We start from the raw sequence: 25,980 nt of genomic DNA on the forward strand, positions 1-25,980 counted from the left end.
TCAGTTTCTCGTTCCACTAATGCTGCTCGACTTGGGAGTGGTTCCGGTATATTGTTTCATTTCCAGCTAATGTGATGATTGGAATGTAGAACTCTGTCCAGCAACATTCTGATCATAATCATATAACTTCCATTTGAAAAGCTTGTTTTAAGGGCTTAACGCTTATTTCCAGGAAGACGTTTATGAAGCTACAAGATTAAAAAAATTGTTAGGTAGAGGCCAGAATCATTAATATTGTTTCTAATGTAGCTGAAGAGGGATTTCTAAATTAAAAAACATTACAAATGCCTGTAATTTAAATGCCAAACCAGAAAATACTTTAATAGTAGATCTTTAATAGTAGATGCAGAAAAGAATCAGTGTTCACATTTCATGGTAATAATCTTTTATCAGAAGCAGAGAAGGTATGGGCTTAGTTTTTTTTTAGATGCAGAGCAACGGTATCGGGTGGAAAGCAGGAAAAATAAAATGTCATTGCATTTAAAGTCTCTTGAATTTCTCTTATCAAGAATTAAGAGCAAATTAGTAATCGGGAATAGGATAGACAATTTAGATCCTCAAGTCTGTTCTTCAAGATCTTAGATCTGCGACCCAATTTCACAATCAAATTATTGACCGGTAGCACTTTACAACTTTCATTTACTAAATAATATCTCAAATGGTAAGCTGGCTTGACGAAAATGTTGCCAGGACTCGAGGGCCCAAATTAACGGATTAAATTGGATAGGTTAGAATTTCATTCCTTGGCACCAAGAAGACTGAGGGGCGACCTTATCGAGATGTATAAAATCATGAGTAGCATAAAGTGAGTGCACAAAGTCAAGAGGAATGAAAAACTAGAAAATATATGTTTAATTTGAGAGGGGAAAGATTTAAGGGAACCTCGCAGGCAATTTCTTCACAGAGGGTGTTGCATATATGGAATGAGCTGTCAGAGAAAGTGGTTGAGGTGGGTATAACAACATTTAAAACATATTTGGACAGGTACATGGATAGTCAAGGTTTAGAGGATGTGAGCCGAACGGGACTAACTTAAATGGGCACCTTGGTCAACATGGACGAGTTTGGTCAAATGGTCTCTATCCATGCTGCATTACACTATCAATCAAAATTCTCTCTATTTGCCTCATGTTCCCCTTAATATACTGAAAATTTCAATCAGATCAACCCAAACTACCCAAGTACCGACAACTACTAACCACCCCTAAAACGGTGCACTGGATAGCATTCTTGTTAATAGAGGTTACAACACATCCTCACCAAGATGGTACCAGCGATTATTCTCAAGGTACATGGACTGAGTAATATTGGTTTCTTTAGAGCAGAAAAAGTGAGGATAAAGGCTTTAAAAAAACAAGAAGATTTTGATCAGGAGAATCTTTATACTGACTGAAGAGTTAGTAACTACAGAGCAGATTTTAGGTAACTGGGAAAAGGGTCATTGGGAAGATGTGGCACTGTAAAAATATAGAACGCCCTGCCTGAAAGTGAACTGTCGAATGAGCTATCAAAACACCCAAGCAAGACAAAAATGGATAGCTTTCAAAAATAGTTTAGGGATTATAGTTAAAATAATCTCCCTGTGTGCCATATGAATTTATGTTAATTCATTGTTTCTCAATTACTCCCTTACATGCTTATTAGTAATTTTAATTACCAACCAGTTTGTCAACCAGTCACCAGCTTTCATCATCAATCACAAGAATAAAATTGCACAAAAACCTAATTAAAGACAGGTAAAGAACAGCAAGAAAAACAAGATACACGTCACTCGTTTTTGGGAAGGGGGTCTCGATGTTGAAACTGAACCTTTAAATGGAGAAATACCAATTTACATACCAATTCTCAGTAAATTTATTTCAAAATATAACTGTTGGATCAGGCTGCTCTGTATCAATCTGTTTCCTCACAAATATGTAATGAGTCACATTCACATTGGTATTCCCATGCCAAAAGACAAACTGAGGTGGGCATAATGGAGCTTTAATATAATTCAATGCCAATCGTGGGACAAGTATACTCAGAAATTATACCATTAAAGTAATCCCAAATGTAGCTGCTCTGTCTGTTCAATTAATATTTGAAGAATTATTTCTTCCCTTCTGACATCTTCTACATCCCACTGGAAGATGTCAATAGTTGTGAAAATTGATTTTATAAACGAAAGATTAAAAAAAAGTCAGATAACACCAACAGGATTGGAAACGGAAAGAAATAAAGAAAAAAGCACAAGAGACAAAGACAGTTAGAATATCAGTGGGAGATGAACAACCTTAAACAAGCGATTTCGAGTCATTTATCTTGATTGCTTTCCCCTATTAAAACGAAAGGCATTGAATCACATTAGAGTATGTTTTCAAGAGGTTCCTGTTGCCCCACTTTGTTCTGCTCGCACCAAGTTAGCTTTGTAATTGGAAGTAAACACATATCATTTATTAGGATTAACTGGGTAACCTGCTCAATAGATTCCCCACCCAGCTCTGGTTGAATACATTATCATAGTACCGAATCATTTAAATTACAATGAATGTAATCAAGGATTTTTCTACTGCCCAGATCTCAGTATACCATAAGGAAAGATACTTTTCAATTCAAGTTTGAAACAAGAACAGGAGCAATGCGACTAAAATTCAGGTCAGCAATGCTACAACAAATTAACATGCTCACATCCATGGCTGATTACATTGAAACAGACCCCAGTGGAAGAATCCACTTTGGGATTAAACACAAAATTGATCATCGTTTACTGTTTGAAAGACAATATTTCCAAGTATAATTTCATTTTACAAGTAATTTTCTAAATAAAAGGGGGCAGATTTCTGTGCAAATTTTTTTTAATTGTTTCCACATTTATATCACAACGTGTCCACTTAAAAGGACCAAATAGCAAAGTCATTCCTTCTGTATTGTGCAGAACACAGAAGTCTAATTTCTGTACATTCACTAAGGCTTCTTGTTTTGCAGTTGTGGTATGATGAATTCCATAAGGCAAACAATATCTAAAGGAATGGTAACAAGTATATCTCCAGCATACAAACAGATTCCTTTTGAAATGTTTTGATTCTTTTTTTAAATCAACTTGTCACAGTACAAAGTTGCAAACTAGTAGCACCCTCTTTTTTTTTCCTCTTTGAAATTTGGGGAAGTCAGGATGTTTGTAGAGACCAAACAAGAGGAGAGCAAAGCAGAAAACAAAATTATATAGTAGTTGATGTTTGAATTTAGTAAGATGGCAAGAATAAAAACCCCTCATATTTGACATTGTAAAATAGATTTCAAACATTTTGAACCTAAATTATGAAGACCGATTGTATCCCTGTTTAAACAGAAGATGATAGCTACTACTAGCATGTGAAGACCTATGGAATGTTTGGTATGACGTGGTACTGTGCAAACATTCACAGTCTAACATGATTTTTCACGTTAAAAAAATTACGTTCAAAAAAAGTGATGCAAATAAGAGAAATCTGCTGTTTTTGCACGTTTGTCTCACTGCCAAATTAAAGTGTTTTGTTTTTAAAAAGTGAAATAAAATAAATAGATGCATACTTTTTAAGGTAACATTATTCATTTAGTTTTGATGTCACATAAAGCTCCTGTAACTCCCCCAGACCATATCCAGCCAACTGTAAAGTGCTGGAACATTATCAAACCTCAACTTTCTCCCACAGACAAACCGTTCCTCACTGAGCATGTTGACCTCTCATTAAAACCTGTCCTAATCCCAAAGGGGAGTTGTGTTTTCATCAGAACTAACCATTCTTTCCTTTTTCTTTCTCACACTCCTCCTGTGCTATTTTCCCTCCTTTGCAATTTTGGTTAAAACACTGATAGCAGCAAACTGCAGAAGAGAGGGTACTGGGGTTGGGCGGGGCAGCGTGTCTTACAGAGATGGGCTGAGAATTAGAACCTTCAGAACCTTATCTTGCAACCCTGATACATTTGCTCATTTCCAGTAAGTAGGAACCACTTGTTTGTCACCAGATGACCTTAAACCTTAAAGCAAGCCAAATGGGCGCTAATGCTCAGTCCAGACTGACATATGGTAGAATGTGCAGTTGTCCCTGATCACCATGAGGGTCCAAAGATATGCCCTGCGTCCAATCATACCATTTGCCCTGGTTGTCCCAGCAACCGTTCACACCTGCCCAGTGTTGCTCGTGTATTCGGTGAATGTCCGAGTCTTTGATCTCTCTACTGACCCCAGGAAGTTCTGAGGGAGAGTCTGCAGGTACCAATACGTGGACCTCGCGGGTCACTGTGCTAGTGCTATACCTGTGGCTTTCATGCTGTAGAAATTCAACAATGTGACCTCCTGGAGGCTGCACTCCTGAGGATGAAAGAAGGCAGCTCTGTCTCGATAAGTAAGACTGAATAATTTCATTTTTTGATAATTCCTTCCAGTTTGTTTGATCTAAAGTACTTTGCAAATTTACTCTCTGTTCTTGGACCACTTCGGTGGTTCGATGGGGTTCAGTTGGAACAGAGCTTTCAGCCTGAGATGATTCCTTCTGTGTTAAAGGTTTGATCTGTCCAGTGGCAGGGTCAAATGTAATTCTACGCTCTTTCAACCGTACAGGTTTTACACTTTCATCGATAAATTGTCCGTCTAAGTTCACCTGATAGTCTCTGGACCTGTATTTTTTCTTGGATGACCTTTTATCGTGACCAAAAGAGGCACATTCACTGGGGGTCAGGTCTTCCATATTAGCATCCAAGTCAAAATTCTGCAAGGATTCTCCGCGATGTGAAGTTGATGAATTGGGGCTCTGCGAGGGGTACATCGAGTCCTGCTGCTGTTGTGGTGAAGAATGATGTTGCAGTTGGTTTTCACCAAGGGTTTCCAAACGAGGTGTGTCTACGAGCCGATCTAATAGCCTTTCCGACTCTGGTAGGTGTAAGTTTATTAGCTGAGGCGGCAGAGGTGGTGTTGTAGCTGTCTGCAATACAGGAGATGACATCTGAACATTTTTCTTGGATAGTTGGGATGCTGTCCTGTCAGAATCAGTACCTGCTTGAGCTGACGTACCTGTAAATCTCTGAGAAGGGCTAGCTATAGAGCCCTTGGGTGCATATGTCGTAGAAAGTTTGCTCGGCACTTCCTGTTTATGAGTCCTTGGGCTAAATGATTGACAACGTGGGCTACTGGGTCGATAACGGCCCACAGGATCATCGGTTTTTCCATGCTGCTGCAGAATAGCAGTCTTAAGCAACGTGGAAGTGCTAGGGTTTCTTACAAGACCTGGAGAACTGGTATGTGGTTTCACAGCATTGACTGGTATCTTGCTATGCTTGTCATTTTCATAAGGTGCCTGAGGGTCTGACCTGCATTTGTCTGGAACAGCTTGGGTGTTTGAAGGTGTCATATCGGGAGGACTTGGGTAGTTTTCTGGACTGCTGCGAATTCCATTGGATGGCGGTGGTGTAGAGTTCTGCAGCTGTTCGTTATTAGGCTTTGGGACTTTGGATGGTGGCCCTTTCATGCCATCCCCTTTCCGTTTCCGAATACCCTGCTTGTCACCAAAGAGAGAGTAGGAGTTGTGCACATCATTCTTATTTTTCAGATCCGGGACAGGCTTGGCTCCCCCGACTGAAGTGCTTGTGGCCAGAGATGGCAAGTCATGCTTGTAAGCATGAGCTCCCCCATTAGCTGAACCAGGGGAGTTGGCCAGTGCTCTGGGCACAGACTCGACCTGCCCAACAGGCTCAACCAGCAACTTCTGCCAGCTCCTTAGCAGTTTCTTGGCACGCTTTGCAAGCTCCTCATTCTTGGTTTTCTTCCGTACATCATTGATGAGTTTCCCCAACCTCGTTTCCTGAAAAGGCAAAGAACTAAAAGTTAGCAAGTTTAGGTTTGAATAACCCTGTGTACATAAAGTTTAAGCAAGCATTCATCTCATTCCTTTTTCAATCTTCTCATAAAAATCAAGAATGAGCATTTACTGTTGAATATCATTGGTAAGTCAGCAATCTTCACAGGGAAAGATATCAAATAATTTGCAAATAATTAAAAATGCCCTAGAGTGTATCAGAGATTTAATCCACTGGTCAGAAAGCCTATTAATTTGTTATATTTTCTAGAAGCAATTGCTTTTAATGAGAAATTTATATTTAATTTAAATGAAAACGGTATCATTTTGTCATCCTTTATACCTATTGCACTCTATCTGCTTTCTTAGAGACAGGGGAAACATAGAACAGTGCAGCAAAGGAACTGGCCCTTCGGTCCACAATGTCTGCGCGGAACTTGAAAACAAGTCGTGCCATGGGAACTTCCTGTGAAATCAAAGAGTGTTTTGTTCCATGTTAAGAAAGCCATTACTTCCTGGACATACTTGGGCGATGTACATGTATATTGCTTAAACAAAGTCAGAGCAATATTGCCAGAACCAGACTCTTCACCCCACCATGCCCACATTGACAATCAAATGCCCATATATATTAATCCCATTTCTCAGCACTTATTCCACAGCCTGCTATTCAAATACTTTTTTAAATGCCTTGAGAGTATGCCTCCGCCATCTTCTCAGGCATTGCATTCTCCAATTTTCTTTTTACCCTGATCCCTTTACAATGGGAAAGTTTGGTTAATGTGATCCAACTGCTATAAATAAAACAGTAAAATAATAACAATCTCAAACCAAATAGTTGTGTATCAACAAAATGCAATTATAAATTTGCAACTGTTTGCATGTATATATGCATCCATGCATACACTCTCACCACCTTTGTAAATATCTCACTAAACTACCATTATTAAGGCGGCAGTAATCAGGAATGTCCTGAGTGCTCCTTTAATCTTGGCGACATCAACTAACGATGTTGAGAAACAAAAACTGTTGGTGGAATTCAGATCAGGCAACACCTGTGGCTGGAATTGCACCAACGACTTTCCAGGTTGCAAGAACTGTCTTGACCCGAATGTCACCTGTGTATTTCCCTCCACAGATGCTGCCTGACCTGCCGAGATCCTCCAGCATTTTGTTTTTTTCCCCCCCCCTCAAGATTCCACATCCCCATATTAAACTCCATGTGAGTTTCTTCGACTATATCTTGCCAGTTCATTCCATTGTATAAGTACAGTGCATTCAGAAAGTATTCAGACCCCTTCGCTTTTTCCACATTTTGTTACATTACAGCCTTATTCTAAAATGGATGTTATGTGCCTTTTACTGAGTGGCTTCCATCTGGCAACTACCATAAAGGCTAATTGGTGGAGTGCTGCAGATATAGTTGTCCTTTTGGAAGGTTCTCCCATCTCAACAGAGGAACTTTGGAGCTCTGTCAGAGTGACCATCGGGTTCTTGGTCACCTCCCTGACCAAGGCCCTTCTCCCACGATTGCTCAGTTTGGCCGGGCGGCCAGCTTGGCCGCCCGGTTCCAAAGTTCTTCCATTAAGAATGATGGAGGCCACTGTGCACTTCGCGACCTGCAATGCTGCAGAAATTGTTTTATACCCTTCCCCAGACACAATCAACACAATCCTGTCTCTGAGGTCTACGGACAGTTCCTTCGTCGTCATGGCTTGGTTTTTGCTCTGAAATGCACTGTCAACTGTCCAATCAATTTAATTTACCACTGGTGGACTCCAATCAAGTTGTAGAAACATCTCAAGGATAATCAATGGAAACAGAATCTAAGCTTAATTTTGAGTGTCATTGCAAAGGGTCTGAATACATATAAATGTGATATTTCAGTTATTTCATTTTAATTACTTTGCAAAAATTTCTAAACAGCTGTTTTCGCATCTTCATTCTGGGGTATTGTGTGTAGATTGTTGATAAAAAAATAATGTAATCGCTGCCAAAGGTGCCTCAACAAAGTACTGAGTAAAGCGTCTGAATACTTATGTAAATGTGATATTTCAGTTATTTATTTTTAATTACTTTGCAAACATTTCTAAACACCTGTTTTTGCTTTTTTATTATGGGGTATTGTGTGTAGAATGGGATTAAAAAAATGAATTTAATCCATTTTAGAATAAGGCTGTAACGTAACAAAATGTGGAAAAAGTGAAGAGGTCTGAATACTTTCTGAATGCACTGTTTATGGATAAAAAATTTCCATGACAACTGCAATTTCCTTCAAACACACCGTTGATAGTTCCCCATTTTTGGTCTGACCTATTAAGAGGTCACATTCTGCAGGTTGATAGACTGCCCCACCTGTCTTCTTTCCACTGCTATTCATAATTTCAACCTAACAGATTCCTCATCGCTATCAACTATGGGAGTGAAAGCATGATCTTGTACCACTCTGGCGCCTGCCCTGATTAACAATTGCCACCCCATTTCCTTTCCTTATGGATCTGTTCTTTTGGAACTGTATAAAACATGGAACATTGAGCACACAATCCTGGTCACCCTCCCCTCAGATTCCACATGCAAAAAGGAGGAACACCACCTCATATTCTACTTGGGCAGCTTACAACCTAACAGTACGAATAATGAATAACAATTTCTGTTAACTAACTTACCCCTAACTTTCCCCTTCTTTCTCTGTGCCCCACCTGGATTAACATTTCTCACTTTCCTCCTTCGCCCCGTACCTTTCCACCTACGTTCCTTCCGCTGACTTCACAGTTCACACCTCTTGTATCCTCACATTACACTTTTTGTCTCTTCATCTCTAGTCTTTGTCCAGCCACTTCCCTATCAAAAAAAACCCTCACCTGTATCCACCTATCGCTTACTAAGCCACCAACCAGCACCACCACAATCAGTCTGAAGATGGGTCCTGACCCCAAACGTCACCTATCTATGTTCTTCAAAGATGCTGACTGACTTGCTGAGTTCCTCCAGCAGTTGTCTCGCTTTTGTCAACCAGAATCTACAGCCCCTCGTGTCTCCATAAAGCTTTGATTTTTTTATTGATATACAGTTCTGTATCTGCTCAGTTTTGTATATTTTCATGTACATCTTCTACCCTGATCTAGCACACTATGACAATTTCTCGCTTATTATCCTCTCTTAGTAAGTTTAAAGCCTTGTCATGTCATAAGTGATAGGAGTAGAATTATGCCATTCGGCCCATCAAGGCTAGTCCATTTAATCATGGCTGATCTATCTCACCCTCCTAACCCCATTCTCTTGCCTTCTCCCCATACCCTGTGGCACATGTACAAATCACAAATCTATCTCTGCCCTAAAATTATCCACTGACTTGGACTCCACAGCCTTCTGTGGCAAAGAATTCCACAGATTCACCACCCTCTGACTAAAGAAATTTCTCTTCACCTTCCTAAAAGAACATCCTTTAATTCTGAGGTCCTAGACTCTCCCACCAGTGGAAACATCCTCTCCACATCCACTCTGTCCAAGCCTTTCACTATTCTGTATGTTTCAATGAGGTTCCCCCTCATTCTTCTAAACTCGATCAAGTACAGGCCCAGTGCCGACAAATGCTCATCATAGGTTGACCTACTCATTCCTGGGATCATTCCTGTAAACCTCCTCTGGACCCTCTCCAGAGCCAGCACATCCTTCCTCAGATATGGTGCCCAAAATTGCTCACAATTTTCCAAATGCGGCCTTACCCGCGCCTTTGAGCCTCATCCCTGTTTTTGTATATAAGCCGTCTCGAAATAAATGCTAGCATTGAGTTTGCTTCCTTTACTACCGATTCGACTTGCAGATTAACTTTTTGAGAATCCTACATCAGCACTCCGAAGTCCCTTTACACCTCAGATTTCTGGATTCTCCCCCCATTTAGAAAATAGTCTACGCCTTTATTCCTACTACCAATATGCATGACACCACACTTTGCTACACTATATTCTATCTGCCACTTCTCTGCCCACTCTCCCAACCTGTCCAAGTCCTTCTGCAGAGTTCCTGCTTTCTCTACACTACCTGACCTTCAACCTATTTTCGTATCATCCGCAAACTTGGTCACAAAGGCTTCAATCCCCTCGTTTAAATCATTAATATACAATGTGAAGCGTCGTGGCCCAAGCACCGACCCCTGCGGAGCTCTGTTGTCTACAGCCCTAGTATGTGATTCGCTGGGATGTTGGCCTCCGCAGTTTTATTTTTTTTATATACTAGAGTTTTACAATTGGCTACTTTATGATGAGAACAGAAATAAAATAAAACTCTGATAGTTCATCTGTGTTATTTTGCTGTACATGGCGCAGAACCTTTGCTCATACCAGTTTAAAAAGTTATGTTCCATGCATTCCTGCCTCCACATTTTATTTTTGTAGTTACTTTTGCATAATATCTGATCATCTGGATTTTATCTCGATACGGTAAGGTAATTTCTGTTTTTGGTTGGTGGTTGATCATATCACAACTCAAGTTGAGAAATCGCTTATAGTGTTTTGACTGTTTCATTGATGTTATTTTGCTGGAAGTATTTTGTAGTTCTTGCTTAAGTTTTGAAACTGTATTTGTACTTTCCATGGAATAAAGCTAGCAGAGTAGTAATGGGCAAGAAACATCTGGCAATGAAAGCTGCAGCAGTGAAACACGTTTGAGCCTCTGCCTTCTGAACCGGTGGAGCGTTCTTGATTCAGTATGTAGTTTTCTATTGTTCTACTGCAATTGTTTTGTGCAATCAGGTGATTTGACAATGGAACGGAGAGTATTAAATCTTAGAAAAGGAGAAAAAGTACATTTACTTTGGTTAACATTTGCATCACACAATTCAACTTGTCAGGAATTTGCCTGGCCTGTGGAGGTTGCTGCAGCTATAACAAAGTATTAAAAAAAATACTCACCATGGTCCATAGCATGGGAACCATCCTATGAGGCTTTTGTAATGGTTCTGAATTGACTTAAATAAATGTAAATGCAAGTGCAAGAAGAGTAGTTGACCTCACACAGAAAATGAAAAAGCAAGAACAAATAAAGTTAATGGAAATCCGAGGCAAGAATAGAAAATGCTAGAAAAGGCCAAGACGCTATAAGGCACTCTATCTCAGCAAGTTAGACAGTATCTGCTGAAAGAGTAACAGTCAATGTTTCAGATCTGTGAAGATTTATAAATCGAAAATGTTAACAGTTTCTCTTTTTACAAGGCAGGAAACGGTTGCAGGAAGAACTGGCTGGTCAGACAGCATCTGTGGAGGTAAATGAAAAGTCAACATTTCAGATCAGGACCTTTCTTCAGTCTTGAAGAGAATCTTTGTTTAAGATTTTAGCATCTGTAGTCTCTCGCCTCTCCATTAAAAGCAAAGTTGGGAAAATTTGCAGCGAGCTGCAATCATGTCCAATAATGGAACAGAAGATGCTGTTTTTGCAGCCAATTATCATAGACCCTGAGACAAGTATTTTTAAAGAAAGCAAAGCATAAATGAATCTAAATGGAAAACCAATTGATATCATTCAGAACTCAAACTACAATAACTTAATATGAGAACAGGTCCAACTGTTCCCATGCTCACCATTTACACAAACAATAGTGCTGAAGCCATAGGCCTGTGCATACTTTAATAACATTTGGCGAGAGTTTGTTGCTTCTACTTCCACAGCATTCACATACACCAATTATACGGTTCTACCAAGAGAGGGCGCTACTACACTTTACTGGGATAATTGATGCAAAAGGAACCAAACCAATAAAAGTTGCACCTCCAGAGCGTTAACATTTGAATAATTCCTAACCCAAGTAGTCTTGACATTTATAAAAAGGTCACCAAAAATTTCATTCTAGATTTAAGTTAAATAGGTGTCACAAAAGAGAGGGGTGAAGACATTTAGAAAGTCTAGATGACTGAGTTGCTGCCTTACAGTGCCAGAGACCAGGGTTCGATCCTGACTACGGGTGCTGCCTGCATGGAGTTTGCATGTTCTCCCCGTGACCCCATGGGTTTTCTCCGGGTGCTCCAGTTTCCTCCCACATTCAAAAAACTTGCAGGTTTGTAAGTTAATTGGCTTGTGTAAATTGTCCCTAGTGTGTAAGATAGAACTAGTGTGAAGGGCGATTGTCAATCAGTGTGAACTCGATGGGCGAAAGAGTCTGTTTCCATGCTGTATCTCCAAACTAAACAACTGGCATCAATGAATTGCATTGCACACAAAATATAGCTCAGGAAAAAGTAATGAAAAGGAAAACATTACATCGGCTGCAAAATAACTTTTCTAACATTGCAAAGAATGAATCCAGAATAGTGAAGTATACTTGCATCAAATAAAAACAAATGTAGAATAAATAATTCATCATCAAGTTGTGGAAAAGTAGTGGCAATTCCTTCTTGTTTCCAAAGTGGATTAAGATGCAGGGGATGAAAAAAACGGGTCTAGGAAAGCCTTTATCACTTCATGATGAATAACTAAATACCACAGTGGTCAGCGTCCTATTCCCTCGACGGAAATTGTCAATAATCGCAAATTTACAAAGAGGGAAGGAAAGTGTGGAAAAATTCAGCAATGACGATGGCAATGAGTGGAATTGCAATGCCAGAAATAAGTTAGAAAATGTTCAAGAATAATAGGCAAAGAATTAGAATGCAAACACCAACGTTTTGGGGGAATAGAGGTAATACCTAATGATCTGCACGGTACACATTTGTCCACCCCTCCCATTCTCCTTGTCCTTCTCTAACTTTTTTCTAACTTTACCCTGTTCTGATAAAGAATCTTTGATGTGATTCTTTGTCTCTCTTTCTCTGATGGTGCCTGACCTGCTGTTAGTTTCTAGTACTTTGTTTTATGTCAGAATTCCAGCATCTGTAGTTCTTTGCTTTTCAAAATCTAAAAATTATTCACACAGAGACCACTTTTCTTGGTTAATGCCTCACAATTAAGTACACAAACTCTGTTAACGTCACGTACTGGAATTACATCTCATAATTCCTGTTGCTGATTATCAACATTTTCTGTGTCTCTCTGCTAATGTTAATACAATATCATAAACTAGAAAATAAAAAAGTATGGCAAGAAATCCATTGGGATTAGCTCCGTGAAAAAAGTGATGAGAAAAGAGGTGCCACCAGACATTTAATATGCTCACTGCCTAATCTAAACAATAGGAGACAAATTCCACAAGGGCCAGTCGACCAGAGGAATAGCAGTACAGAGCTTGTCTTTATGTACACACTTGGCTGATGACCTCAGCTTAAATTACAAACAGCAAAGGCACTTGGGCACATCAACAGAACCTAACTCCAGAAATGTATAAGCACAAAACTGCTTTGAAGGTACCCCTAGATTGAAGGTAAATAGTTACTCTCCCAGTATTTGGCATCAGTCATTTTGCCTTAAGATGCAAGGTTCTCAGTCCTGACTAGGATCAATTATCTTTGGCCTCAAAGGGACTCTTACATCAGACTAGATAGCGAGAAGGCATTTCCTTTTCTACCCGCCTTCTGCTACCCTTAACGTCTAATTATTTTCAATTCCTCTACATCAACTCTTAGAATAGACAGCCAATTCATCACTTGGATAAATAAGTACTCTTGCCAAAACAACAACCCATCAACCTCTGTGCACTGCATCCTGTGGAACAATGACTAAATGCTGTGCAATATCCAAAAACAAAGTTTTTCCTATCAACTGGACAGTAATAATCACTGGCCCATATGCTTCTGAGATTTGGATTACCTACAACAGGCACCTCAAAGCACTGGAGAGATAGCACAAATACCATCACACAAAATCTTGAAACACCCTCTGCCAGGATAAATAAACTATGGCCTTTCCAAGCTATTTTTTTAACAATTTATTTTTACATCAGCCTAGAAGGGCAGGCCATATCATTCACATGCCCGACATTGAATTCCTGAAAGAGGCATTAATTTGAGCTCTGTTATGGGAAGAGTGGGATGATGGGCAGAAAGGAATGGGAGAAAACAAGCAGGGGAAGGGAAAACATGGCACCAGAGTGCGGAAGGATGGGAGATGGAGAAGGGGAAATGAATCAAGTGGAAAGAAAGGCGTGTGTGCGCCAGGAGCGGTTATTTTGTATGCTGGTCCTAGACTAGGTCAAGTGAAACCCATCTCAACAGGACAGCTGCCTCTTCTGCTTTCCACTTTCATGCCATTTAATTCGGAAAACTTCAGAAATTATTACCCTATTTGCAGGGGGTGTCTTAAACAAATTGTAAAATCTTTTAAATACAAAAGATTATTTCGCGATTCAAATATGGTTGTGTTTTGATATCATTACTGTTGTGAAAGATTAAAAAAATTACTAGACCAGGTGGGGACCCATTGGGCCCGTCCCCCAAGGCAATTTTCCACCACTGAGCCATAGCCCCCAACTGCGCATACGCAACGGCTGAGAGGTTCCCGTTGTGACGCGAGTCACGGCAACCCTCCCCCAACTGCGCCTCGCCATCCCTCTTCCTACCCCTATCCTCCTCCATTCCTCCTCACCCCCCTGCACTCCCTCCCTCTCTTCTTCACCCTCCCTCTTCTTTCCCCTCTCCTCCTCCCCCACTCCCTCTCTCTCATTTCCCTTACCATCAGTCACTCACTTCCTCCATAACTCCTCTCTCTTCCACCATAACTCTTCTCCCCTCCCTACCCCCGTCCTCTCCCTCTATCCCCCTCCTTCCCACAATGAAAATCGCAATTAAAAAAAAAAAAGAAATTCGATGAAAATCGCGTTTGTTCTTTAAAATAACCTAAACACAATGTTAGCTGTTAATGAAAACGGAAGAATTTGATTAAAAGAGGTTTTTTTTAAAATCGCGATTTTTAAAATGTAAATGAGATTTGGGATCCCATTGTGACGTCGAACGCGGCTGAAGGGCAGGGCAAGTGGAAGGTTGAGACAGTAAAAATTATGCTATCCAGTTGATCTGGTAGACTTGTCCATGTGGAATTTGTCTCCTACTGTTCTCAAAAACATGGTTCACAAAAAGGAATAAGATTTAATTAATTAAGGAATGCACTAACAAGGAATGGTTTCAAACAAGGTAGATTTTGGAGCGCAACATTGATCAAAGGAAAAGACAGCAGAATGAAAAATGTCACCAAGTAAGAGGCACTAGAGTAAGAGGCAATTTAATAGCGTGCAGGACTGGTAATGTGTAAAAAAATAACATAACACAATATCTTTAAGCAAAATAAGGTTTCTTTATTGAGGACTATGGACTAGTTAACAGGAGATTGTTCATTTGCATGATTAAAGAAAAATATTTACAAAAAAGGGGTCTAAGAATGAATGTAAATGGCACCAGGAAGAAGAGAATTTGCAGTCAACTGAACTCAGCAGAAAACAAGGAGAGCTTGCCCCAGTCAGAGGACGTCTCTTAGATGCCAAGAAATAGACTTCGATGATCACCTATATTATTGTTTATTTTGAATATAACTTAATAAATCTATTACACTAATAACCAATATTTCTGTACTCAATGGTTTGTTACAGATATGAAAGTCCCTTGAATTAAATTGGCAAAATAGCAAATATTAAAGTCCTTTTTTGTTTCTTCCTTACATCCAGAAAGCTGTTTAACATTTTATACTAAATATCCCCATCCCTTTTGCATCATGTCAATCTCTGCTAAAAGACACTCCAAAGTTGCATAAGATCATTCACTCAATGTGGCCTATTGTATCTTTTTCCACCAAAATCCCACTTAAGTTCAAGTTTAGTATCTTTATCATGCATCCTAATTTGTGCTCCCAAAACGTCTTCCTTATTCTTGAGGTAAAGCATTGATGAACATGCATTTATCTATTCTTCTCCAGATCAGTATAATATGACACAGGCTAAAGACATCAATGAAATGGAGTAAGTCTTGAATTTGATTAGATACAACAGAAAGGTGAAAGATAGGATCCACCCAGGTTCCTTTGGTGACATTTTTATGTATCTCTGTATTAATCAGATTAACTACCTACAATGCAATCCTCACCCACTTCCCCTACCTTCTATTTCTTTCCTCTCACAACTACCTGTGCAACCACAAGTAACACTTGTTCAATTGCATTCTTCCAAGATTCAAGGCACCAAACAGTCCTTCATTTGTGTATGAAGGAACTGCAGATGCTGGTTTCAACCAAAGATACACAAAATGCTGGAGTAACTCAGCGGGACAGGCAGCATCTCTGGAGAGAAGGAATGGGTGACGTTTCAGGTTCAGACCCGTCTTCAGACTAAATTCTTTCATTTGTGTTCTTTATCACGCTATTAGACCACCCCAGAAAAGATGACTGCTCCATCTCTATTTTGTGCACACAGACATTTTTCAATCAGTATTCAGCGGTGAGCATTCCTCTCTCCAGTTCTGTAATTTTCTTGACAAGATGGCATTGAGCTTTTGATAAAGTGGACTGATACACGTTAACTGCATTAGATATAGACTTGTACTTTGTGTAGATTATATTTGGCAAGGCCCAATTTCTTTACTTAAACACAATACAAGGGCAGCACGGTGGCGTAGCGGTACAGCTACTGCTTTACAGCGCCAGAGACCCAGGTTCGATCCTGACTACAGGTGCTGTTTGTATGGAGTTTGTACGTTCGTCCCGTGACCTGCATGGGTTTTCTCCGAGATCTCCAGTTTCTCCCGCACTCCAAAGACGTATGTTTGTAGATTAATTGATGTAAATGTAAAATTGCTCCATGTGTGTGTGTGTGTGTGTGTGTGTGTGTGTGTGTGTGTGTGTGTGTGTGTGTGTGTGTGTGTGTGCGCGCGGGTGTGTGTAGGGTAGTGTTAATGATATTATTCAGGGATCGCTGGTTGGTGCGGACTCGGTGGGCCCAAGGGCCTGTTTTGGTGCCCATGGATAGGTGACGTTTTGGGTCGGGACCCTTCCATGCCTGACCTGCTGAGTTACACCAGCACTTTGTGTCTTTTGTGTAAACCAGCACCTTGTTTATGCCCCATCTTAACTTAATTCACACACCATCCAATGTTTAGTGACCATACGAGCTCCTTTTTCAGAAAAGCCCCAATATTAAAATTATTCACTACCTCAGCCTCTTCATCTCCAAACCCTTATTTAAACCAATCTTGTAGATAGTTGTATTCTTCCAATTCTGGCCCTTTACATGCCTGAGTTTAAATGTTCCACCATTTGTGGCTTTGCTTTCAGCAACCCGACCCCATAATTCTGGAATTTCCTCCCTAAATCCCATCATGTTGGTCTCTTTATTCCTTTAGAACATTCCCTTACTTGCTCTAGTACTACTTCTGATCCATGGTCAGATTTTGTTCTATAATCTCCAGTGATTTTTTCTGTGATGAATACTTATGTTAGAAGTGTCAACATCATACAAGCTGTTCTGGGGGGAAATCCCTCTATTAACTGACCAATTTGCTGGTGATATCTTGTTATTGCTATTTAAATAAAGATAAACAAAATTTGAGAATGTCCGTCGATTCCATCGCCTAATATTATGTGAAAATGAATTTTGGTCAATCCAATAGCAGCAGATGAACTAGAATGGAAACATGTCATCCCTGACATGAGGGACTGACGTAGAAGTAAAGCTTGCGAGTTTTCGCAACTGCTCAAAGGAAAACAGTGGAGTTGGGTGCTAAAGAAGGCAACAAGTCTAATTTTGGAGGTAATGTTTTGAATATTTTTGACTGGACATAGTAAGTGTACACAACTGCTTCAGTATTTTATGAGAGCCTTGCCCAGTAAAGATCTGGTTACAAATTAATTGACTTCTGCACCAATGTGCACAAACCATCATTGCTGTTTTGACACCAGTAGTCCAAAGAGATTTCCCATGAAAAGATATGACAGCATCAACTGCACAGCTCAATACATTAGCAATTATTTCAAACGCTCAATGACTTGGAGTGAATGTGCTGCTGTGAAGCTTATACAAATGCAGCAATGATTTGGTGAATACACTGCCAAACAGTGAGCAGAACTATTAATCATTGATTGATTAACGAGCATTCAAATCTGTTCTCCATTTTCATAGCCGCACTTCAGTCAAATCTGCTGGTGCCAGTTATGCAAGAATGTAATGGTTTTATAAACTGAAGCAACGGATTGACGGATATCAGAAACATTTTATGGAAAAATCTGCCCATTTAATTTTATTATTCTGATGTTTAAAAGACAATTTACTAAGCTACAAGTATTATAAGCCAAAGAATTTTAAATGATTTAACTCGTATACATAATAGCAAAATCGCTTTCAAAATGTTCTCCATGGATACCTTCCACCTTCTCATCACTCTCTTCTGTTTCTACCCAAATATAATCTGCAGGAACTATTTACCTCGAGGGCCTCTTTGGTAATGGGATACTTCTCCAAACTGGAGATCACATCCAGCACCGCCACCATGTTACGGATCTAGAATACAAACAAAAATAATAATAAATCATTAGTGATTTTTCACATTGATCAACAACAATTGATATTAGTGCTCCATATTTGTCCAAGGTTACAAGAGAACAAACAAAAAGAGTGAATAACACCATGATATTCCAATTTCAAAATAGGTATGCACAAGTACACGGCTCGTTGGATTTTAAATTAAGTTTTTAAAACATCAACAATGCAAATTGACTACAGCTGAATATAATTATTACCCAAGGTAAACACAAAATTCTGGAGTAACTCAGCCGGACAGTCAGCATCTCTGGAGAGAAGGATGGGTGACGTTTCGGATCGAGACCCATCTGAAGAAGGGTCTCGACCCGAAACGTCACCCATTCCTTCTCTCCAGAGATGCTGCCTGTCCCGCTGAGTTACTCCAGCATTTTGTGTCTACCTTCGATTTAAACAGCATCTGCAGTTCTTTCCTACACATAATTATTGCCCATTTGTTTTAGTGGATTGCCAAGGAGTACTCCTGTTAATTCAATTCCATCAATTTGAAATAAAAAAAAAAAATTCAAATCCAGTAATTTAAGCAAATTAGCATTCATTTTTCCAATGTAAATTAAGAAATTTTAAACTCTGAAGCACAATATTTGCGCTCACATGACAGTACTGAATGTTCAAGTAACAATTAATTGCATATGAAGAACTTATGGTACTTGAATAACAGAAGGTATAATATACAGAGTTCATTCGCAGTGCTGCCCACTGGCCAACATGAATGTGTCCACATTCATGAATGTGTCCAAGAAATGAGAAACACATCACGTCAAAAGGAAAAGTCTATGCATGAACGTTGCATCCTGCCATTGAAGCAAGCTTTATTTTCAAATTGTATGCACTCCTTTTTTGATCCAAGTGCCACCACTGAGGACAGAATGGGGAGAACCGGAGTCAGTCTGTCATATTCACACATGGAGGAAGCAAAAGCCCTCAAAATCTGCTTTTGATTTTGAAGGTAGACAAAAATACTGGAGAAACTCATCGGGTGAAGAAGCATCTATGGAGCGAAGGAATAGCTGATATTTCGAGTCGAGACCCTTCTTCAGACCGATGTGGGGTGGGGGGGGGAAGAAGAAAGGAAGATGCGGAGACAGTAGGCTGTGGGGGAGCTGGGAAGGGGAGGGGAAGGAGGGAGAAAGCAAGGACTACCTGAAATTCGAGGTCAATGTTCATACCGCTGGGGTGTAAACTACCCAAGCGAAATATGAGGTGCTGTTCCTCCAAATTGCAGTGGGACTCACTCTGGCCACGGAGGAGGCCCAGGACAGAAAGGTCGGATTTGGAATGGGAGGGAGAGGTGAAGTGCTGAGCCACCGGGAGATCAGGTTGGTTAATGCAAACTGTGCAGAGGTGATGGGCGAAGCGATCGCCAAGCCTGCGCTTGGTCTCACCGATGTAGAGCAGTTGACACCTAGAGCAGCGGATGCAAGGTCAGTTCAAAACCAATTAAAAACAGAGTGCAGGTTCCTTCACCATTAAGCCCTCATTTTCAACAGTTAAGACCACATTTGGAATATTGTGTGCACTTCTGATCACCCTGTTACAGAAAAGGCGTTGGATGGGGTGCAGAGAATTTTTACTAGAATGCTGCCTGGATTAGAAGGTTTGAGCAATAAGGAAATGTTGGACAGACTTGGATGGTATTCTTTGGAATGTCTGAAAGACTTTAGGAGGAGACACTACCAGGGATGGTGATAGCCGTTAGACTTTTAGATAAGCACATGGATATGATGAGAATGGAGGAAAATGAATCACGTGCAGGCAGAGGGGATTAGTTTACCTCGGCATCACGCTTGGCATAGACATAGCGGGTCCAAGGGCCTGTTTCGGTGCTGTATGGACTGGCAACTTCCAAGATGGCGCCCAACACATGCGACTATTTGCGTGCTAGCCACAGAAGCCGATCTACTAACTCACATTAAAATCGCTGCACTGTAAATGAACTGATTGTAATCATGTATTGTCTTTCTGCTGATTGGTTAGCATGCAACAAAAAGCTTTTCACTGTACCTCAGTACACGTGACAAAGAATTCAACTGAACTGAACTATACTATTCTATGTAAAAAGCTTCAGTAACAAATTCATAGATAGTTGTATTTTTTCCATTTAAATTCAACGTGCTGGAGTCCACATAGAACATTGCTCAGTTACAGGCATGGAAGCCTTTGATGCTCATGGTACTTACAACAGTTTTATTTTTCAGAACCAATTTAATGAGAGAATACCCAAAAATAGTTGACAAGGCGAACTTACAATTATGCAAATGATGACAAATGCTTTGTGCTGCCTTCTCAAAAATGGTGATCTTAAACCATTTTATGATGAAAACGCTAATTAATGAGTACCAGCACCACAAGCAAATTAATATACTAATCAATGAAATACATGATGAACATACAGGATAGCAATTGATCACCAACATCTCAAATGTCTGGACACAGCAATCACGAAACACAGAACCCCACCTTAAGAACTCCTTAGATGCACAGCTATTAAAAGGGATCAGCTGGCCATGTTGGCAAACTTTGATTGGGATGTCTTCTCTATGCTCTATATTAATGTTGGTGCAAGAAAATGAGATTACTGAACAGCAAATATTATTAAGAAACAATATTTAAGACAACCAAGTTTTAAGATATCTAGGTTACTCATGAGAGAACAATGGACACAATGCAAAGTAGAGGATAGTCAAACAGACAATATTGTCTATTCACAGTAATGTGGGTTAAACAGACAAGTATGTACTCAAAGTAAAAGTGGTATATAAAAGGGGGGGAGGAGAGAGATAGGGGAGAGAGAGAGAGAAGGGGGGAGGAGAGAGAGATGGGGAGGGGGAGGGGGAGGGGGAGGGGGAGGGGGAGGGGGAGGGGGAGAGAGGAAATGGGAGAAATGAATAAAGTAGTGGGAATGAGATGAAGCAATATCGTATTTTTATCGAACAGATTTGACGAGGTGGGTGTCATAAATTCAGACACTGATAATCAAGGAGGGATAGGAAGACATGACTGAGTACGGCAGATATAGGGAATCAGAAAATAGCATTTGGCGAGTCTCCACATATGCACTTAATATCAAAACGGAAAAGATGGTTAGGCTGAACAAGCACCTTGTGAAAAGGTTCCATTCATGAAAAGATAACAAATATACTACGAATTCAAACAATGAAAATTTTTAAATCTCGTGAGAGGGTCTCCTTCAAAAAATATGCAGTTCTGTGTAACATTAAAATAATTTGGTTCCACATGATACACCAGAGTAACTAAAAGTTGAGTCATCACTAAAGGGAAGATGGTAAAGTGATTGCCAAGGAGACTCTCCTGTACCAGCAAATCTCTGATGTATACAGATTGGACATGTGATTAGATTGTAAGCAAAGCATACTTGGGCATGAAACAGCAGTGCATCCATACATAATTTGTTTTAATTCATTCCCAGGTTGCTCTCCCTGGAACAATTATAGGTTGTGGTGGATGGTGTACAGAAATTGTTCTGTTTACTCAAGCTGCTGTGGGAAATCTGGAGTTGCAAGTCTCAACATGGTTCATTGTACTCTCACACTTTCACAAACACAATAAATAAAGGGCTCATATGTTGCCTATTAAATGTGGAAAATACTGCCCGAATTACATTTTGTTAGAGCATTGCCCTGGGACTAGAAATGTTTACCTCACTTCTCCAAACCAAAATAAAATCAGGTCGATTCCCTTTCTATTGTCCTTCATCCATGCCCTTTTCCTCTACTCCAGAGTAAATATGGTACTGGGATAACATGCAAGTTCAATAATAAAAATAAGCCTAATATAATTCAGTCACATCTATGAATCTACCAATTAGAAACATAGAAATTAGGTGCAGGAGTAGGCCATTCGGCCCTTCGAGCCTGCACCGCCATTCAATATGATCATGGCTGATCATCCAACTCAGTATCCCGTACCTGCCTTCTCTCCATACCCTCTGATCCCCTTAGCCACAAGGGCCACATCTAACTCCCTCTTAAATATAGCCAATGAACTGGCCTCGACTACCCTTTGTGGCAGGGAGTTCCAGAGATTCACCACTCTCTGTGTGAAAAAAGTTCTTCTCATCTCGGTTTTAAAGGATTTCCCCCTTATCCTTAAGCTGTGACCCCTTGTCCTGGACTTCCCCAACATCGGGAGCTCAGGCAACTCAGGCAACTCTTCGCTTGGTGAACCGTGGCTGCGGAGAAACAATTTCAATCCTCTGTGGTTGATGGTTTGGAGAAACATGAATTGTAGATGCTGGTTTACAAAATATAGAAAGTGCTGGAGTAAATCAGCAGTTCAGGCAGCATCCCTGGAGAACATGGATAGGTGACATTGCAGGTCAGGACAATTCTTCAGCCGGAGAGTAGTGTGAAGATGGGTCCCAACCCAAAAACACCTGTCCATTTTACTCCAGGAATGCTGTGTGACCCGCTGAATTACTCCAGCACTTTGTGCCCTTTTTTTATGTAGTGGGTGGTTTCATGTGTTAGAAGCCAGAGGTTAATAATGGGACAAGCACAAATTACGTACTAAATCACTGAGAGACAATGAGGGGCTTAGCTGTTCTAATCTGCATTAACCTTTTGCATTGCTTAAAAAGGTGATAGAAGCAATGTTTTGTCGAGTTGGTAAGTACTGTTGGGGGAAAAAAATAACATGTCATAGAGGAGAAAATGGAGTACCTAAAAGGCTCTAATTAAAAGCATCTTTGTGCAATAGGTCAGACTCAAAGACAGGTTGCAGTGGCTATGAGACAGATGCACCACATGTAGTGCCCGTGGGTGTCCCCACTTTGTAAATGTGGAAGAAAACCTGTGCACTTGCAGGAGGGGGTGGGAGACGGTAAAGGAAAGAGATGTAACGCATTTGCATACATAGGAGAATGATAAACTAAAAGAAAACAAAAAAAGGGTCAGCTTCAGTATGGTAATCACCAGTAGTGATGGCCCATCAATTATTTTTAGTCCACCTAAATAGCTTGCATACAGCCATATTTGCAAATGATACAAAGGTAAGTACCATGAGAAGAATAGTCTACAAAATGATATGGATAAATTGCGAGTGCGAATGAAACTGGCATATATAACAAAATGGGACTTGGATATACACGAGATACTGCAGATGCTGCAATATTGAGCAAAAAAAAATCTCTTGCAAGATTTCAGAAGGTCAGACCACATTTGTGGAGGAAAATAGGCCATTTCAGGTTGGGACCCTTTAAAACATAGAAAATATGTGCGGGGGAGGCCATTCAGCCCTTTGAGCCAGCTCCGCCATTCATTGTGATCAAGGCTGATCATCCACAAACGGTAACCCGTGCCTGCCTTCTCCCCATACCTCTTGATTCTGCTAGCCCCAAGAGCTCTATCTAACTCTTTTAAATTCATCCAGTGAATTGGCCTCCATTGCCTTCCGTGGCAGAGAATTCCACAAATTCACAACTCTCTGGGTGAAAAAGTTTTCTCATCTCAGTTTTAAATGGCATCCCCTTTATTCTTAGACAGTGGCCCCTGGTTCTGGACTCCCCCAACATTGGGAACATTTTTCCTGCATCCAGCTTGTCCAGTCCTTTTATAATTGTATGTTTCTATAAGATCCCCCCTCAACCTTCTACATTCCAGTGAATACAAACCCAGTCTTTCCAATCTTTCCTCATATGACAGTCGCGCCATAACCTCGTGAACGTATGCTGCACTCCCTCAATAGCAAGGATGTCCTTCCTCAAATTAGGAGTCCAAACCTGCACACAATACTCCAGATGTGGTCTCACCAGGGCCCTGTACAACTACAGAAGGACCTCTTTACTCCTACACTCAAATCCTCTCGTTATGAAGGCCAATCAGCTTTCTTCACTGCCATTAGCTTTCTTCACTGCCATTGAACCCCATTTCTTTGATGCTTTCAAGAGAGAGCTACATAGGGCTCTTAAAAATAGCAGAGTCAGGGGATATGGGGAGAAGGCAGGAACGGAGTACTAATTGGGGATGATCAGCCATGATCACATTGAATGGCGGTGCTGGCTCGAAGGGCCGAATAGCCTACTCCTGCACCTATTGTCTATTGCCTGCAGTACCTGCTGTTTACTTTCAGTGACTGGTGCGCAATGACACCCAGGTCTTGTTGCACTTCCCTTTTCCCTAATCTGACACCATTGAGATAATAATCTGCCTCCTTGTTCTTGCCGCCAAAGTGGATAACCTCACATTTATCTACATTATACTGCATCTGTCCACTCATTCAATCTGTCCAAATCACTCTGCAACCTCTTTGCATCATCTTCGCAGTTCACACTGCCACCGAGCTTTGTGTCATCTGCAAATTTGCTAGTGTTACTTTTAATTCCATCATTTAAATCATTAATATATATTGTAAATAGTTGCGGCCCCAGCACCGAGCCTTGTGGCACTCCACTCGCACTGCCTGCCATTCTGACAGGGACCCATTTATTCTTACTCTTTGCTTCCTGTCTACCAACCAATTCTCTATCCGTGTTAATACTCTACCACAAATATCATGTGCTCTAATTTTGCCCACTAATCTCCTGTGGTGGGACCTTATCAAAGGCGTTCTGAAAGTCCAGATACACTACATCAATTGGCTCTCCATCCATTTTACTTGTCACATCCTCAAAAAAATCCAGAAGATTAGTCAAGCAGGATTTCCCTTTCATAAATCCATGCTGACTTGGACCAATCCTTTCACTGCTATCCAAATGTGTCGTTATTACTTCTTTAATAATTGACTCGAGCATCTTCCCCACCACTGATGTCAGGCTAGCTAGTCTATAATTCCGTTTTCTCTCTCGCTCCTTTCTTGAAAAGTGGGATAACATTAGCTACCCTCCAATCCACAGGAACTGATCCTGAATCTATAGAACATTGGAAAATGATCACCAACGCATCAACGATTTCTAGACCCACCTCCTTGTGTATCATGGGCTGCAGACCATCAAGCCCTGGGGATTTATCAGCCTTCAGTCCCAGCAGTCTACCCAATACTATATCTCGCCTAATGCAAATTTCTTTCAGTTCCTCTGTCCTCACATACATCTGGGAGATTGTTTGTGTCTTCTCCTCTGCCATTTCCTTGTTCCCCATAATAATTTCACATGTTTCTGCACTCGAGGGACCCACATTTGTCTTTGCTAATCTTTTTTCTCTTAACATACCTAAAGAAGCTTTTACTATCCTTCTTTATATTCTTGGTCAGTTAACCTTCGTACTTCATCTTTTCACCCCGTATTGCCCTTTTAGTTGCCTTCTGATGTATTTTGAAAGTTTCCCGATCCTTTGACTTCCCACTACTCTTTGTTATATAATACACCTTTTTTTTTAGTTTTATACCGTCCCTAACTTCCCTTGTCAGCCACGGTTGCCTCTTACTCTCCTTAGAATCTTTCTTCCTCTTTGGAATGAAATGATCCTGCATCTTCTGGATTATGCCCAGAAATTCCTGTCATTGCTGTTACACCGTCATTCCTGCTAGGACCCTTTTCCAGTCGTCCTTGGCCAGCTCCTCTCTCATGCCTTCATAGTCCCCTTTGTTCAACTGCAACACTGACACTTCTGATTTAACCTTTTTCCTCTCAAATTGCAGAATAAAACTTATCATATCATGGTCACTACATCCTAGTGGTTCCTTTACCTCGAGTTCCCTTTTTAAATCTGGTTCATTAGACAACACTAAATCCAGAATTGCCTTCTCTCTGGCAGGCTCTGTTACAAGATGCTC

The 25,980-nt window shown here is 40.5% G+C and overlaps 1 protein-coding gene across 2 annotated transcripts in view; it reads right to left on the minus strand.

Annotated features, from left to right (window-relative positions):
• Window positions 1-315: 315 nt before the first annotated feature.
• med26 (mediator complex subunit 26) overlaps window positions 316-25,980 on the minus strand; it is an 81,109-nt gene continuing 55,444 nt past the window's right edge. Inside the window, exons 1-3 of one of the 2 annotated variants that reach the window (XM_033046740.1) lie at window positions 20,710-20,793; window positions 18,136-18,210; window positions 316-5,816 (exon numbers count right to left, since the gene is read on the minus strand). In XM_033046740.1, coding sequence (XP_032902631.1) covers window positions 4,026-5,816; window positions 18,136-18,201 — 1,857 coding nt within the window. In that variant the 5' untranslated portion in view covers window positions 18,202-18,210; window positions 20,710-20,793 and the 3' untranslated portion in view covers window positions 316-4,025. Of the gene's footprint in view, window positions 5,817-18,135; window positions 18,211-20,709; window positions 20,794-25,980 lie in introns of those variants that run through there. The other variant, XM_033046739.1, reaches the window with a different exon arrangement.

This window comes from Amblyraja radiata, chromosome 29 (genome assembly GCF_010909765.2).
Source record: "Amblyraja radiata isolate CabotCenter1 chromosome 29, sAmbRad1.1.pri, whole genome shotgun sequence".
Lineage (NCBI taxonomy): Eukaryota > Metazoa > Chordata > Chondrichthyes > Rajiformes > Rajidae > Amblyraja > Amblyraja radiata.